A 16,648-nucleotide genomic window follows, 5' to 3' on the forward strand; every position below is an offset into this window, starting at 1 on the left:
GGGTTGAGCTCAGGGCTGGAATTGAATTTTATTCAGAGCAAATCCAAAATTAAATTTTATCTCCAATTAATGGGGACGTCTGACAATGTCAGAGCATCACTCCAGGTTTTTTTGCTGCCCTTCCTTGCTTTAATCCCAGCCTAAGATTCAGCAAAATCCTAAATTCAATCTGGAGTTTCCACACCAGCTCTAAATTAGCGCCACTTTACCTGAAACACGAGCAGTGATTTGCTCCAGTGTCATCTCCCCGAGAAACCCAATCTTTACATCTTTTACCTACAAATTGCCTCTGACTCTCCAAAAAACCTCAATTTTACAGGATCCCTGAGTGATTGAACCTGGAATTAGCTGCACTTGCTGGCAGCTGCATTGACTGAGGCCTGATTTGTAACTAAATGCAGGGGTTTGGATGGAAAATCTCATCAGGTGTCACCTCGAGTCACACGGTTTGGATTGTCCCCAGCGGAGCAAAACCAAGGCTCTGTGTCACACCCAGGCACAAAGCAGGCAAGGAAATGAAGGTGGTTAAGCTGAATTTATTCAGCATCATAAACCTGGGGGAAAAAACCCTCCAAAACAACCAGAAAAAAAAACCCACAAAAATCCCACTTTTGGAGCAGCACAGTTGCAGGACAACGCATAAAGGAGGTTGGAGGATCCTGGAGCGGTTTGGGATGGGTTTAGGGGAAGATTTTATCATTTTGGTGGGAATTTCATGTCAGGAAAATGGTGGTAAACAAGGAATTATGGAAGTGTCACATTTAGGGATCCTTCAACCTCTTCTTTAAGGTCCTTCTTGCTCATTCGCTGCAATTTTTACGGCATAAAAACAAACAAACAAAAAGAAATTCAGTTATTTGTGAAATAAACACCCCAAAATAGGTATTTGGATGGATTTAACAGAGGATTGAATTTCTGGGAATATGGGAAACAGGATGTATGGATATTGTGGTTTTCTTTTTAAATGTAAGTGGATTAATCTTTGTCAGAGTGACCTTTTAGAGGGAGATTTATAAAGCCCTTCCATTATTCCTTATATAAATTTATAGATTATATAATCTTGCCAAGGACTACAAACAGTCGCTGTTTTTTTAAAGACAAAAATTCACAATAAAATAAAAACTGCTCATTCTAGGGGAAAAAATCCAACATTGTTTGCAGATTTTTCTTTAAAACTTGTCCTTCAAAACAAGAATCAACTCTAAATATGCTGTTTGATGAAGCTGGCATTCATTTATTCCAATTTTTCCTTATTTTGCTCAAAAAAATTAGATGCAATTTTGGGGTTTGGCTGTCCAGAATTGTTTTGTTTGGGTGATTTTGTTGTTATGAGAGGTGAAGATTTTCTCCTGTCCCCATTTCTCCCCTTCCTTTTGGGATGACCACACATGACGTGGGAAATTTATAAAGCCCTTCCATTATTTCTTGTATAAATGTATAGATTTTATAATCTTGCATAGGAGAGCAAACAGCCACTGTATTTTTTTTAAAGACAATAATTCACATTAAAATAAAAATTGACTCATTCTGGGGAAAAAAAACTTAGTAGATTTTCCTTCTGAACTGATCAAGAATCAACTTGAAATCTCCAATTTTATGAAGGTGGCATTAATTTATTCCAACTTTTCCTCATTTCCCACAAAAAAATTGGATGGGATTTTGGGGTTTGGCTGTTCAGAATTATTTTGGTTGGGCATTTTTGTTGTTATGAATCATCCAAGAGGTGAAGATTTTCCTCTCTCCCCATTTCTCCCCTTCCTTTTGGGATGACGACGCTCATGACGTGGGAAATTTATAAACCCCTTCCATTATTTTTTATATAAATGTACAGATTTTATAATCTTGCAGAGGAGCACAAACAGTCACTGAATTTTTTAAAAGACAATAGTTCACATTAAAATAAAACCTGCTCATCCTGGGGGAACAACAACCTTTGTGGATTTTCATTCAAAACTCATGAAGGAGCAACTTGAAATGTCCAATTTCATGAAGTTGGCATTAAGTTATTCCAACTTTTCCTCGTTTCCTGTTGCCTCGTTCTTCTAAGTTCCTCTAAGCCTCCTGATGTTTACATTCTTGTAAAGAACTTTCTCACGCACTTTTATATAAATAATTATTGGTTTACATTCTTTTCTGGAGGAGGAGAAATTCGAAGGACTGTTGGTTTGTCCAGTGTCATTGGAGAGGTGGCCCTGTCCCCCTCCAATCCACTGTCACTTTTGGAAATCTATAAATGTTGGAGTCAGAAATTAAACTTCCCTTCTTTTTATCTTAGACGTTCCAGTGCGCGTGTCATTTTATTTCACGTCCTGTAGCGACATCTTCCCACAAAAAATTGGATGTGATTTTGGGGTTTGGCAGTTCAGAATTTTATTGGTTGGGCATTTTTGGTGTTATGAGAGGTTATGATTTTCCTCTCTCTCCATTCCTCCCCCTCCTTTTGATGACCCCGCTCACGACCATGCTCACAACATTATCCCAGGAGCTGGAACAGCCACGCCATTCCGGGTGACCCAGACATTCCCAGCCCCCTTTCCCTTGGATTTGGGCTCCTCACCGCTGTATTTGATGACCCGGATGGTGGAGTCCCCCTCCCCGAAGCGGGTGATGGGCGTCAGGCGGACCTCGTAGGCCTCGGGCTTGATGAGCTCCGTCAGGTTGTAGGTGATCAATTCCCCCTTCTGGATGTTCCCGTTCACCGTGATCTCCTGCTCCCACCAGCGCTGCTGGCCGGCCTGCAATCCAAACAAAATCCAAAAGTCAGACGTTTTGGGATGTGGATTCACCTTAGAAAGAAGAGCAGACCTGGGAAACCTTCAAAATTCCAGGAGAATCAATGAGGAATACAACAAGGGATTCAACAAGGGATGAACTTCTTGAACAGTCCCACCATGGAATGTTTCTGTAACAAACCACACCAAAAATTGGGAGCGTTTCTTCCAGAGGCCACTCCGCTCCTTCCCTGCCAGCTGCCCATCCTCACCCCACAGAAATCAAATGGCACTTGGATGGATTTTGGGGCAGGAAAAATGTGTGGGAGCAGACACTGGAAAACCTTCAAAATTCCAGAAGAATTAAAGAATGAAAAAGGAATGAAATTCCTGAGGTATCCCACTGTGGAGAACTTCTGTAACAAACCACACGAAAAGCTGGGAATATTTTTTCCAGAGGTCCGATGGCCCTTGGATTTGTTTGGGGCCAGGAGTCCCCCTAATTCAAAAGGATTTGGGATACTCAGCAGTTAGGGATTACAGCCAAGGAGCAAGGGCCAGGTTGTGGTGACTCACAAACACACAGTGGGTCTGGTAGCACTTTTAAAATTTAAAATCCTCAATTTTTAAAAATAATCTGTGTTTTACAGTTAAAACTAGCTTGTCAAAATACAAAAGATCTTTCCTTTTGAAAGGAAAAACAATTTTTCCTTTCCAAATGGTTGTCCTGCCTGGAATCCAAAGGATTCAAAGGTCAGAGATTTTGGGATTTGTCTTCACCTTAGAAAGCAGAGCTGACCTGGGCAACCTTCAAAATTCCAAAACAATTAGAGAATGAACAAGGAATGAACTTCCTGAGTGATCCCACTGTGGAGAATTTCTGTAACAAACCACACCAAAAATCAAGAATATTTCTTCCAGAGGTCCAATGGCCCTTGGATGTGTTTTGGGACAGGAAAAGTGGGGCATTACCCCAGTTCCTGAGGATTTGGGGTACTCAGCAGGCAGGGATTACAGCCAAGGAGCAAGGGCCAGTTTGTGGTGATGAAGGTTTAAAAATAAATAAATTAAGCTTCTCAAGCCACGTTTTATGTCATTATGTCAATGATATCTGTGAACACTGTAGGACAAAATTTAAAAATATTCCCTATTCCACCTCATCTTTGGATAAGGAACCACAAAAACAGAGATTTCCCAAAGAATTTCAATAATTAACAAGGAAAATTTGCAATTACCCAAACCAGACATGAATTTCTATCAAATTCAATCTCTGCTTTGAATTCTTGCCCTTCTTTCCAGAAGCAATAAAATCTCCATTATTTTTTCATTTTGGAAAAGAAAGCAATTGGATTTTTCCTTTCAGGATTATCCCTCCAAAACCAGGGTTGGATATTGATATTTCTCCATAGGAAACAACAGAGATTTTGACTTTTTTTTTTCCCCTCACAATCAACACCAGCTCTGGTCTAATCCTTATTTTTCACCATGGAAACCAGAGGAAAAAAATCCAAAACAACAGAAAATTGTTGCTGTGTTGGATGGAAAATAACCCTGATTTTCCAACTCTGCTGTTGAATAAATAAATATATAAAATTAAATATATAAAGATATGAATAAATAAATAAATATATAAAGCTACAATTATATAAATAAAGATGCAAATAAAATTATATAAATATACAATAAATGTATCATTATACAAATATTTAAATAGTAAATATATAAATAATAAAGATATAAATATATTGATCTAAAGAAAGAAATTCAGGATCTGCCACACCAGCTTTGGTTTTCCCACTTGGAAAACCAACTCAGCATTGGAAGTAGAGCCATAATCCCAGAAGCTGCTTCCCAAACTCTGGAAACACCAACAACCTGGGCTGAAAAATATGAAAATAATTGAAAATAAATGGAGCCCAGGACACGCTGAAAGTAGGATTTAATTCCTACAACACCTTGGGGTGCTGGAAACTCCCAGCACCGAGCTGGAGATGCTCTGATTCCAAGCTGGAAGCATCCAAGACAGTTTCCTTTGGAGATCTGGGAATCACCTTGGCTCCCCGGGATGGGAAAGAACCAAATCCTCATCACCACTTCCCAAAATTCCCTGTACAGCCCATCCCTAACACTGAGTCTGTGCCTTTTTCCATGAAAAAGCCAAGACTGAGGCTTCCAAGAGAAAATCCACAAGAAACAACCATGGAATACAACCCTGTACCTCAATCCCTGCATCGAGAGCTGGAATAGCCACAAGAACCAGGATTTGGTTGGAAAAGGAATTTTTGAAAGGAATTAAGCTTCCTAATCAAAGCCCTTTTCCTCACAAAGACAAGGATGAAACTCAGGTGGGGAATAACCTTTGGCCCAGCTGGAATTTTGGTTTTCCAGCAGTGAGGAATTGACTTTGGCCAAGCTGGAATAACAATTTTCCAGCGGTTTGGGAATATTTATGTAGCCCTGAGGAAAAATGGGAGCAGTTCCTGGAGCGTGTATTTGCATTGTCCTGTAATTCATTAAGCAGAGAAAATCCCCACTCTGGCAACCTGGAGCACTGAAAGTTTGTCTGGGACAGGACTCATTTTTTCCTTGGAATATTTAGGAATCTTTGTTCCCAAAGGAGACAGAAAAAGGGGGCTGTAAATGGGGCAGATTTTTATTCCAGAAGGTTGGAACCACCCTGGTGCTTTTTATTTTATTTATGTGGTGCTTTTTTATTTTATGGGGTACTTCTTTCTTTTATTTATGCCAATAAAAGGAAGCTTATTCCATGTCTTTTGTTGGAAAACTCTATTTTCTTAAAGCCTTGGAATTCTGGATTTCCTGAGAGTTGATCCTCTGGGGTGATTAAAGATTGATTCCTCGTGTGCTCAGATATGTTCATAAAAAATAAACATCTCCTCACTCTGTTGTTCATGGCCTCTTGATTCCCAGCAGAAATTCCTTCACTGACTCCACTAGCTGGACAAGAATCTCTTTAATTAATCACAACGTTAATTGATGACAAAAAAATTAATAACAAAGTCAATTAATCCAGTGGATACTCCATAAAAAACTGTGGCAGTGTTTAAAGTAATTTCTTTGCCATTTATAACCACACAGATTGATTTTCCTTAAAATATAAAAGATTTCTTTGGAGGTTTAATATCTAAAATTGGGCTGTTCAGTTCATGGACAAATATTCCATTTGTACATCAGAGAGGGAAAATTCCTAGGGAGTGTTTGTGTTATTCCTGCTTTCTGTTCATGATTCTGACTGGAATATGATCAGAGTTACCCAGGTGAGAATATAAAATTGAGGAGTGGCTCCTGTGTCACCTGCATTCCCAAGGATGGATTTGGAATGACTCGGTGACAAATATCTGGGATTCAGGCGAGCTGTAAAGGATGGTCTGTTCTTGATGGCAGAGAATCAGGGAATCATGGAATATCCTGAGTGGGAAGGGATCCCGAGGATCAGCCAGTGCAGCCCCATCCCTGCCCAGACCCCCAGCAATCCCACCCTGGCCATCCCTGAGGGTGTTGTGCTCCCTCCTGGAGCTCTGGCAGCCTCAGGGCCGTGCCCATTCCCTGGGGAGCTGTTCCAGTGCTGATTCCACCCTCTGTGGGAAGAACCTTTCCTGAAATCCACCCTAAACATTCCCTGGCCATTCCCTGGGTCCTGTCCCTGTCCCAGGGAACTGAAATTGGAGCTGCCCTCAGGAGGATGTTAAAGACCACAGTGAGGTCTCCCCTCAGTCTCCTCCTCTCCAGCTGCTTCTCCTCACACAATTCCCCTCATTTTCCCTTATTTCTCTCTTTAATTAATATTCTCACAACCAGCAGAACCCCAAACCCTGATGTGTCTTTCCATGTGGAGCTGGCCCTGCCTCCCTGCTCTCCTGCAGAAGAGGATCCCGGCTCCTGTGGATCCAACTGGGACCAACAGCTCAAACCCAGCCCAGACTGGGCAGGTGAGGCTTGGTTTGAGCCAGGGACAAAGTGATCCCAAAGTGTCCTGAGTGGGAGCTGGCTCTGCTCCCAGGGAGCAGCAGCAGGACAGGAGGAAATTCAGCTGTGCCAAGGGAGGTTTAGAATGGATTCCAGGGAAAGGTTCTTCCCCCAGAGAGGGGAATCAGCACAGGAACAGCTCCCCAGGGAATGGGCACGGCCCAGAGGCTGCCAGAGCTCCAGGAGGGAGCACAACACCCTCAGGGATGGCCAGGGTGGGATTGTTGGGGGTCTGGGCAGGGATGGGATTGGGCTGGATGATCCTTGGGATGCCTCCAGTTCAGGAATTCCATGATGATATTCCAGTTGCAGGATAAACCTCTTTCCCTGCCTTTTGTGCTCTAAAGCCATTCAACTGTGGGCGCAGTCTTTCCCAATTAAACCATTCCTAATCCAGGAGAACAATCCTGGGCATGTAATCGACTTTCTTCTTGCAGGATTATATCAACAATCCTCCTGGACTTGCTCCTCCCATTCATTTTTATTATTTCATTGTTTTATAACATTTATCATGTAGTATATTTGGCTTTGTGTGATACATGCATTTAAAAAAATCTCTTTTCCCCCCTTTTTTAGAAACTAAAATTCCAATGGCTTTAGGAGTAAAGAATGTGGAATCCAAGGATGCAGAATGTTTTAGATGCAGATTTCATGGGCTACAAATTGACAGCTGAGAAATCCAGGTGGCAGAAACAGCTGGTCCTGAGCCAGATTCATTGTCTGAGATCTGAGGATGAAAGGGATGGGAACACTTCAGGGAAAGTTGAAAAGTGGAGGAAGCCACAGAGCCAACAATGAAATCCTCTTGAAATGTGGAAAGCAGCTCTGGGATTGAAGGCAGGGTGGGAAATGGGATCCTTTTATCAGAGTGACATCAAACTCCAGCACCAAGATCTGCTAAAATCTGGAGCATTGGGACAGAAACCACTCTGGCTCCTGGATTTCCATCCCAAGGGATGATAATAAATGACCTTGGAAGTTCTGCATTTGGATATTTCAGTCCATTTGGTGAATAAATGGGAATTTGGGGGATTGCAGAGCTGGGAGGGGGAAGTTGTTTCCTTGGTTTGAACAACTTCAAACCCATGGATAGAGAGGAGGACTCTGGATAAAGGCCTGGAGTGCCAGGACAAGGGGAATGGCTTCAGACTGTGAGAAAGTAGGGATAGATGGGATATTGGGATGGAATTCCTGGTTGAGAGAGTGGAATGGGGTTGGGATGGAATTCCCAGAGAAGTTGTGGCTGCTCCTGGATCCCTGGAAATATCCCAGGCCAGCCTGGACATTGGAGCTTGGAACAGCCTGGGACAGTGGGAGGTGTCCCTGTCATGGCAGGGGTGGCACTGGATGGGATTTGGACTTCCAAGCCACAACATTTTGGGATTCTGGGATTCTTTAATCAGAAAGGCAATAAATGGACCCTCACTCCCTTTATCCATCGCCATTTATCCAGGGCTGTGGGATCTCTGCTGTGGCACTGACAGAAAATTCCTCTCTCCATTTTCAGCCAGTGACTGCTCAGCCTTCCCAGGAACCCTTTCCCAGGATATTTGAATCCACCTGCCCCTGCTCAGCGCTGAGTGACAGCAGAAGTCAAAAATCCACTCGAATCCAAAGAGTGAGCGGGAGGAAGCTCCAGAGCTGTGCCCTGCTCAGGGCTGTTTGAAGAGATCCTCGTTCCCAACCCACAGACACCGCAGGCTCCCGGGGCTGGGAATAAAGGAAAGGTGGGAGCTTGAATCTTTTATGTAACAAGCTGGAACAAGCTGCTCTCTGGTTTACAGGGACCAGCTGAATTTTTATGACTCCTTCACAGCAGAATTGCTCCTTTTCTAGGTCACGGCGGCTGCGGGGACGCGGCTGTCACCCGCTGTCACCTGCTGAGAGCAGCCACCGCGGAGATCAGAGCTGCACACCCTTCCTGGCTGCTCTGGAAAAGTCTCCCTGGTTCCATTTGCTTTCATCCTGCTGACAGGAAATATCAGAGAGCCGGAGGCGCCTGCTCGGATGCTGGGAGTCGCTAAATGTTGGAAGAAATAGGAATGTGGCTTTGGGGACGGGCAAAGCGTGGCAAGGAGACATCTCCGTGTGGTGCCAGGGGGAGCCAGAGGTGGTTGGAGCAGCTGCAGGAGTGGAGCTGCTCCAGGATCTCCAGGTGAAGCTCCTGGAAAAGCACAAGGATATATCTCCCTGGTTCCATTTGGTTTAATGCAGCTGACAGGAAATATCAGAGAGCTGGAGGCGCCCGCCTGGCGCTGCTCGGATGCTGGGAGTCACTAAATGTTGTCATTTATTGGGAAGAAATGGGAATCTGGCTTTGGGGACAGGCAAAACATGGAAAGAAATCATCTCCACGTGGCGCCAGAGGTGGTTGGAACAGCTGCAGGAATGGAGCTGCTCTGGGATCTCCAGGTGAAGCTCCTGGAATAACACAAGGATACTCACATCTGCTCCAAACTGAGCTATGTGAGGCAGGAGCTGGAAGGGGAGATCCAAAAGTGGTTTTGTCTGGGTGGATAAACTTCCAGGTGTAGAAAAACTCTCTGAGGGGAATTTGGGACCTTTTTTTACCAGCTTGGAAAACATCTTCTTGGAACAAGCCTGGCGCTGCTTGGATTCTGGGAGTCGCTAAATGTCCTTTATTGGGGAGAAATGGGAATCTGGCTTTGGGGACAGACAAAACATGGAAAGAAAACATCTCCACATAACACCAGAGGTGGTTGGAACAGCTTCAGGAATGGAGCTGCTCTGGGATCTCCAGGTGAAGCTCCTGGAATAACACAAGGATACTCACATCTGCTCCAAACTGAGCTACGTGATTCAGGAGCTGGAAGGGGAGATCCAAAAGTGGTTTTGTCTGGGTGGATAAACTTCCAGGAGTAGAGAAACCCTCTGAGGGGCATTTAGGACCATTTTTTACAAGCTTGGAAAATATTTTCTTGGAACTTCAACCCAGGGAAGTGCTGGAGTTGCCATCTTGGAAGTGAGGATGTGGCACATGGATTGGATTTGCCCGTCTAAGAGGGTTTTTCCAACCTAAATATTCCATGATTGGAGATTTAATAAAGTCAGCTCCTGGAGTGTTGGTGTCCCCAAAGGGTGGCCAGGGAATACACACAGGGATGCTTGGAAAAGGAAAAAAAACCTGGAAGAATCTGGGTCACTGATTCTGAAGTCATATCAAAAAATGCATCATTGAAATGCAAAAATGCATCCATGAAATGCATTGCTGTTGGAATATTCTTCAGAGGGCTCTTAAGGAGATGGAAAAATGCCCCTTCTGTGCAGGAAAGTCTTGGCAGACCTTGGCACATTCCCAGGGAAGCTGAGAGTGACCCAATCCAGGCAGTTCCCCCGATGGGACACCAGGGTTGTCCCCATCCTTCAGCTCCAGATGAAGGGCTGTGCTCAGCAGTGCCGCGAGGAATGGAAATTCCCTGAGCTCCACACTCCCTTTTCCATTAATGCTCCACTCAGGAGAATTTGGAATCCTGATTCTAGGATCTGGACCAGGTGTCCTGACAGTGCCATATGTCCCAGCTATATTTTTTTTATTCCTTTGGCCACCAAATAAATCCCAAAACAAATTCCAGTGTGCCAGAAGAGGTGAGGTCCCACCAGGAAACTCACGGAGCCCAAAGGCTCTCAAAGTCCAGGACTTGGACTTGATGATCCTGGAGGATCCCTTTCAGCTCCTTTTCCATTATTGTTCCATGCAGGAGGATTTAGAACCTCCTGAGCTGCTCTAGGATCCAGACCTGGGGTTCTGATGATGTCAAATGTGAATTTTAAGGCATATTCCCTATGGATACTTGAGGAGACCTTAAATCCCATCCTGGATGGGCAGGGACACCTCCCACTGTCCCAGGGTGTCCCAGTGTCCATGGCAGGGACACCTCCCACTGTCCCAGGGTGTCCCAGTGTCCAGCCTGGCCTTGGGCACTGCCAGGGATCCAGGGGCAGCCACAGCTGCTCTGGCAATCCCAGCCCAGCCAGGAATTCCCAGTTCCCAATCTCCCACCCATCCCTGCCCTCTGGCACTGGCAGCCATTCCCTGGCTCCTGTCCCTCTGTCCTTGTCCCCAGTCCCTCTCCAGCTCTCCTGGAGCCCCTCCAGGCCCTGCCAGGGGCTCTGAGCTCTGCCTGGAGCCTTCTCCTCTCCAGGGGAACATTCCCAGCTCTCCCAGCCTGGCTCCACAGGAGTTCCAACTCCCAGCTCTGAACTCCTTAAGTCAAAATCAGCAAAAATTTAATTTTCAGCATGATCCATAAATATTTTCCTGATCCATCTGAAACTTAGAACCTGTTTTAAGTTGGCAGGAGCAGACCTGGTCCAAACCTCACCTTGCTGTTTGCAAGTGCAGCCTCAGAGCTGTGAAGAAGCAGCACAGGAGGAATCAGCCCTGAAAAGTGGAAATTGGGAATCACAACCATTCCTGCTCTAATTTAATTTCCCAATGCCAGGAACATCAATGAAAAACGTGTCCCTGCATGTCACAGTCTCTTTGTTTTTTGGCCAAACTTTTCCTCCCTCATTCCACAAAACAAAAAACCAAAAACCCAAAGCCTCTTTAGATTTCCAAAATCAATGCGTGCAGGGAAATCTTTGGGACAGAAAATATTCCCTTGGAGGAGGAAGATTAAAATCCTTTATAGGAACGACAGGAGGAATATTCCAATAAAAATGTGGAGTTCCAACTCTCTCTTTGTTCCCTCAATGAATTATTTGCTACAAATGTAATTTTTGTGACTGGTTCTGAAGAAACCTTTCCATATTTTTCACGTCCCAGAGCAATTCCCATGGATTTTCTGGAAATTCCCAGCTTGCCAACATCTTCTCCTTTGGAGCAGATGTGATCCCCATGATCCTGAGAGAAGGAATCTGCAGAATTCCTGCTCTTCGGGTGTGGTCTGAAATGTGCTCAAATAAATCCATTTCTCTTGGAGGACCTCAGTTCCCATTTTCCTGTCATTCCATTCTCACTCCACAGGTAGAAAAGTGACAATTCCGTATTTTTGTGACTCCTCTTCCCTCTCCTCCTGGCTTCCCTGATTTGTAATTAAGCCAAGCTTAATTATTTTATCAAATAATATTTATAACATTATCTGTGATGGGGTTTTTTTAATTCTTCCTAACCAATGTTTGGAATGCCAGAGGTTTTCCCTGTGTCCTGCTTTCCCAGCACTGAATCCCTCTCGGGGACAGGAATTTCTCTCAATTCCAGTGACAGCAGAGAAGCAGGATGTGACAGGAATGTGTCCCATGGTTCTGTGACTCAGCCAGGCTTCGTGGGATATGGGGGAGGAACTCCTGGCTGGGAGGGTGAGGAGAGGGATAAAATTCCCAAAGAAATGGGGCTTTGGGGAGGAAAAATGGGAATATTTGGCTTAGGCTGACACAGAGTAACTCCGTTAATTACATAAACAGATAATTAAGATGAAATTAAAATTGAATGGGAAAACCAGCTAAAATTCCTAATGCAATTAATTCCATCAGAAATTCCTTTCCTTCAGCAAGCTCCTTCCAGAATTTCCTGATTCCTCCTGCGACCCCCAGAGCCAATTCATGCCCAGCAGTGCCCAGAGTTGCACAAACGGATTAAACATTCCCTGACGAGGTCTCTGGTGTAGCGATGAACCCGAGGTGTCAGAGAGTCTCTTTTTCCCAGCCCCAAGACCGAAGAAGGCAGAATTCCTTGGCTCTTGTTCTCAAGGTTGTTTATTTTTGCTTATCTCTATCATTCTTCCTCTGACCTGCCGAGGTCTGTCCTGCAGGTCAGTGTCCCAGGCTGCCAGGCAGGATGGATTCTATCACCATCTCTGTGGCAGCTGTCTTTTGTCAAGTGGGCAGTTTTCCTTATCTCTCAGGGGACACTGCTGATAAGAGGCCATTGAATGTCCCTGCAGGGCTGATAAGAGCTGCAGCATCCCATGGGAGATGTGAGCCCAGAGGGAGGAGCCAAGCATTCCTGCCTGGATAGAATCTGGAGATTCTGGAACACCAGCACGGCTTCTCCACTGCATTCCCAGAGGAGCAGCAGCTGCCTCTGCCCCTGGATCTCCAGAGGATTCTGCCCCCTTCTCCAGGATCCCTGCTCCAGCAGAACCACCCCTGGCCCTGCAGGAGGGCTGAGCCACAATTCCAATGGCCCTGCTGCAGCACCCTGACCCACAGGGTGTCAGGCTGTGCTCTGGCTCTGGCAGGGTTGGTTTGGTTCCCTGCATTGTTTATTTTATCCTTTTATTTTCTTCCCTAATACAGAACTGTTATTCCTGCTCCCAAAGTTGTTGTTGCCTGAGAGCCCCTTAATTTAAAATTTATAGTAATTGTGGGGGGTGGGGGTTCACATTCTCCATTTCAGGGGAGGCTCCTACCTTCCTTAGCAGACGCCTGGCTTTCCAAACCAAAACAGTCAGGTTGAGGCACACTGATGGCCCTCGGAGCAGTGTTATGATTTTATACTGAGAACTACCTGTACTTTATTTACAATAATTTTCCAATGCCTACCTATGATAGACAGTCTGTCTCTACTCTAAACCAATCCAAAAGTGCCACCATGAGAGCAGAAGATGAAGGCTAAGAAGAAGAAGGACAGGACACGCCCAGATTCCTCCATCTTGCTCTTGAACCCCCGTTCTAAACCCCAAAATTCTACATTCTCACCCTGTGGCAAATTCACTTTCATTCTACTCAAACCCTTGTGGCTTGTAACTCCTCACACAAAGGTGGGAATTGTTTCCATGGGCTAAAATCAAAGGCACAGGTGTCTGTGACTCTGCACCAAGGTCTCTGAGCCCCTGCCAGGGTCTCAAGTCCTGGACAGCCAGAGGAATTTCCTGGGTTCTGACAATCCCCGATTTCATCTCCAGTTCCTTGGATTCAGGAAGATCCCAACTCCAGCCCCAGCAGGCACCAGAGGCCTTCCCTGGGTGTGTCCCAGGAACGCCACAACTTCCAGGAAAGTCACCAAGATCAAATCCCAATAAATAAACCGCTAAAATTGAGGATTTGTTTTCCAAAGCTCATCCCAGTGGGAAATCTGTGTGTTGACAAATTATTTTCTTCCTTATATTTTTCCAAAATATCCCTCTGTAAAATCCATTTGAATCCTTCCACTTGATGTCCCACCCAAATTATTATTCCAGGTGCTGAATATCCAAGGAAAGATTTTTGGGATCAATCTGTTGGGGGATTATTAGAAGGGAAAACTCAATGGGAGGCTGTCAAAATTCCATAAAATTATCAGCTGCATGCTCCCAAGGAAGGAGGCAAATGGAGAAGGATGACTTGGAGGAGGTTTTGGAGGCCAAGGATGACTTGGAGGTGGATGGATTGTGGGAATGGACTGGGAAAATAAATGAAATGAAATGAAATGAAATGAAATGAAATGAAATGAAATGAAATGAAATGAAATGAAATGAAATAAAATAAAACAAAAAATTAAAATAAAATAAGAAATAATGACATAAAATAAAATAAAATAGAATAAAATAAAATATTATAAAATATTATAAAAAATAAAATAAAATAAAATAAAATAAAATAAAATATTAAAATTAAAAATTAAAATTAAAAAAAAAAAAATAAACCAAAACAAAGCAGAGTTCCCTCCCGGCCCTGCAGCTCTCCTGGAGCCCAGGAGCTGCAGAGCAAACCCCCCAGCTCCCAGCTCACCTGGCGGATGCCCAGGCGATAGGCCAGGATCCGATCCACGGCGCTGGGGTTCATCTGCGTCCACTGCAGGCTGTAGGAATAGACCCGCGGCCGGTTCTGCCACAGCGGGTTGTACGTGTCGTAGTAGAACTCCGGGGCGTAGGCTTTTCCTGGGGAAAAGATGGAATTAGGGAAAGCACTGGTGCCTCAGGTTTGGCTTTTCTATTTTTCACATTCTGTGCTGCTTTAGTGTGTGGGTCTGGGTTCATATTATGGGATGGTGAGCTCTGTGCACAGAGCAGGGAGACAAAACAATTCCTGCTCCAGCTGGGCACCAAGGACAAATGAGCCAAATCTCAGGCCAGGAGCACAAACCCCGTGGGCTGGAGAGAGAAAAACAAGCAGGGTGGGACTGCAGGGGCTGAAGCTGGGATGGGACAATGAACTGCAAGGTGCAAATGGAGCAGAGCTGATCCCAGGGAGAGACCCCGTGCCCGGCCGGGCATTTTGGGGCCATTTTGGTTCATCTTGGGTGCAGCCCTGGCTGGGCTCTGGTGCTGCCCAAGGTGGATCCATGGAGGATCCTTTGGATAAATCCCTGCTTTATTCTGGAACTCCATCCAGCTTCTGTTCTAGCTCAGCATCACCGGAAATCATGGAATGGCCAGGCAGCCAGGGAGTAACTCAGCCAGCCAAGAATTCACCCATCCATCAGGCAAAGGAGGGAAAACACACGGAAATCATCAGGAAATAACTTCAGGTGGGCATTCCCAGATCCAAGGGTTCCAGCTGGAGCCACCCCTCATTCCCAGGATCCAAGGGCTGAGATCCAGCTGCAGCCACACCTCATTCCCAAAATCCAGTGGTTGAGTCCAACCCCTCATTCCCAGGATCCAGGGGTTGAGATTCAACTGGATCCAGCCCCTCCTTCCTGGGATCCAAGGGCTGAGATCCAACTGCAGCCAGCCCCTCATTCCCAGGATCCAAGGGTTGAGATCCAGCCCCTCATCCCCAGGATCCAAGGGTTGAGATCCAGCCCCTCATTCCCAGGATCCAAGGCCTTGAGAGCTTTCTACTTCCATCCGTACGTCTGCAGGGATTTGGCAGTGGGAATAATTGGGAAAAGGCTGGAAAAACCTGGGAAAACATGGCCTGCCTGCCTGTCACATGGAATATGGGAAGGTAAGGATTCATGATTCCCTTCCCTTGACTGGGATTTCAGGAGTTTGTGTCAAAACAAACACTGAACTTACGGATTTTCTCCTCAAAACTATCCCTATCCCAGGTGGAAATAGAGAGGGATGAGAGGCATTTCAAATTCCAAATGGGACAATTTCCATCAGCAGAAAAGCCATGAGAAGAGGAGGAAAAAATGCCTTAAAAGCCCCCCAAAGCAAAGGAACAAAGGCAAAATCCTGGGAATAAACAGCAACACGACACCTATTGATCCAGCTTTTCTCTCCAACCATGCTTTTCTTTTCCAAGCATAAAAAGCCCTTTTAGCCAAGATATTTTTCCCAATTGCCCAGGGAAGGAGGACCTTGAATTAGCCCGGAGTGGAGGAGCAAACAACAATATTCCAAGGAGAGGGAGCAAAGCAAAAGCACTGCTGGAAAAAAGGGACTGCAGCGGGAATAAAAAGGGAGCAGCGGTCGAGACGATTTGTTTTCCTTGTTCCTGAGAAGTGGGAATAATGGGAAAAGCTCATGCTGGATGCAAATTATCCTCTTCCCACTCCCACTGCTGTTGGATATAATGGGATCTCTCGGGGGGGACTGAGAGGAGCCATAATGAGCCACTTGTCACAGGAGGGGCACTTGAACAACACCGGCACCTTTGGGGCAATAATGAGGCACCTGAAGAGCTGCATTATCCCAAATCCCTGTGAAAACAACACTGGGAATGGAGAGGCTGGAAATTCAACAGCACAACACTGAGAGCTTCCCTTGTAAACTTTGGGAAGAGAGGATGTGGTTTGGAGTTCAGGGAAAGCAGAGGTGGCTCCTGGAAGTGGGGGAGTTACGGGGAATCTGGAAATGTCCCTTGTCCCCAAATCCCTTGACTCTGGGTCTTGGGAGAGGAGGGACCTGGAGCTCCTGGATGTCATCCAGGGGAGGGATGTGAGGATGTTGGTTTGTTGGTTTTGTCTGAGGTTCCCAGAGCTTTGAATGGGAGCAGGAGTTTGGTTGTGTCACACAGGAAGTTCAGCTCGTGGTCGGGGGTTGGAGGTTGGCAAGATGTGGATTTTGGGGTGGGAAGATCCTTTTTAGCTGGGATGACAGGAATGGGGGAGGTTT

General features: G+C 45.4%; 1 protein-coding gene across 2 annotated transcripts in view; it reads right to left on the reverse strand.

The window, feature by feature from the left end:
- Positions 1-16,648, reverse strand: part of MDGA2 (MAM domain containing glycosylphosphatidylinositol anchor 2) — a gene marked incomplete at both ends in the record, with an annotated part of 211,291 nt that overhangs the window by 18,405 nt on the left and 176,238 nt on the right. For both annotated transcript variants that reach the window (XM_084207384.1, XM_084207383.1), the window contains 2 exons: positions 2,558-2,735; positions 14,373-14,521. In XM_084207384.1, the coding sequence (XP_084063510.1) occupies positions 2,558-2,735; positions 14,373-14,521 (327 nt within the window). The remainder of the gene's footprint in view (positions 1-2,557; positions 2,736-14,372; positions 14,522-16,648) is intronic.

This window comes from Fringilla coelebs, assembly GCF_963513975.1.
Source record: "Fringilla coelebs genome assembly, chromosome: 6".
NCBI lineage: Eukaryota > Metazoa > Chordata > Aves > Passeriformes > Fringillidae > Fringilla > Fringilla coelebs.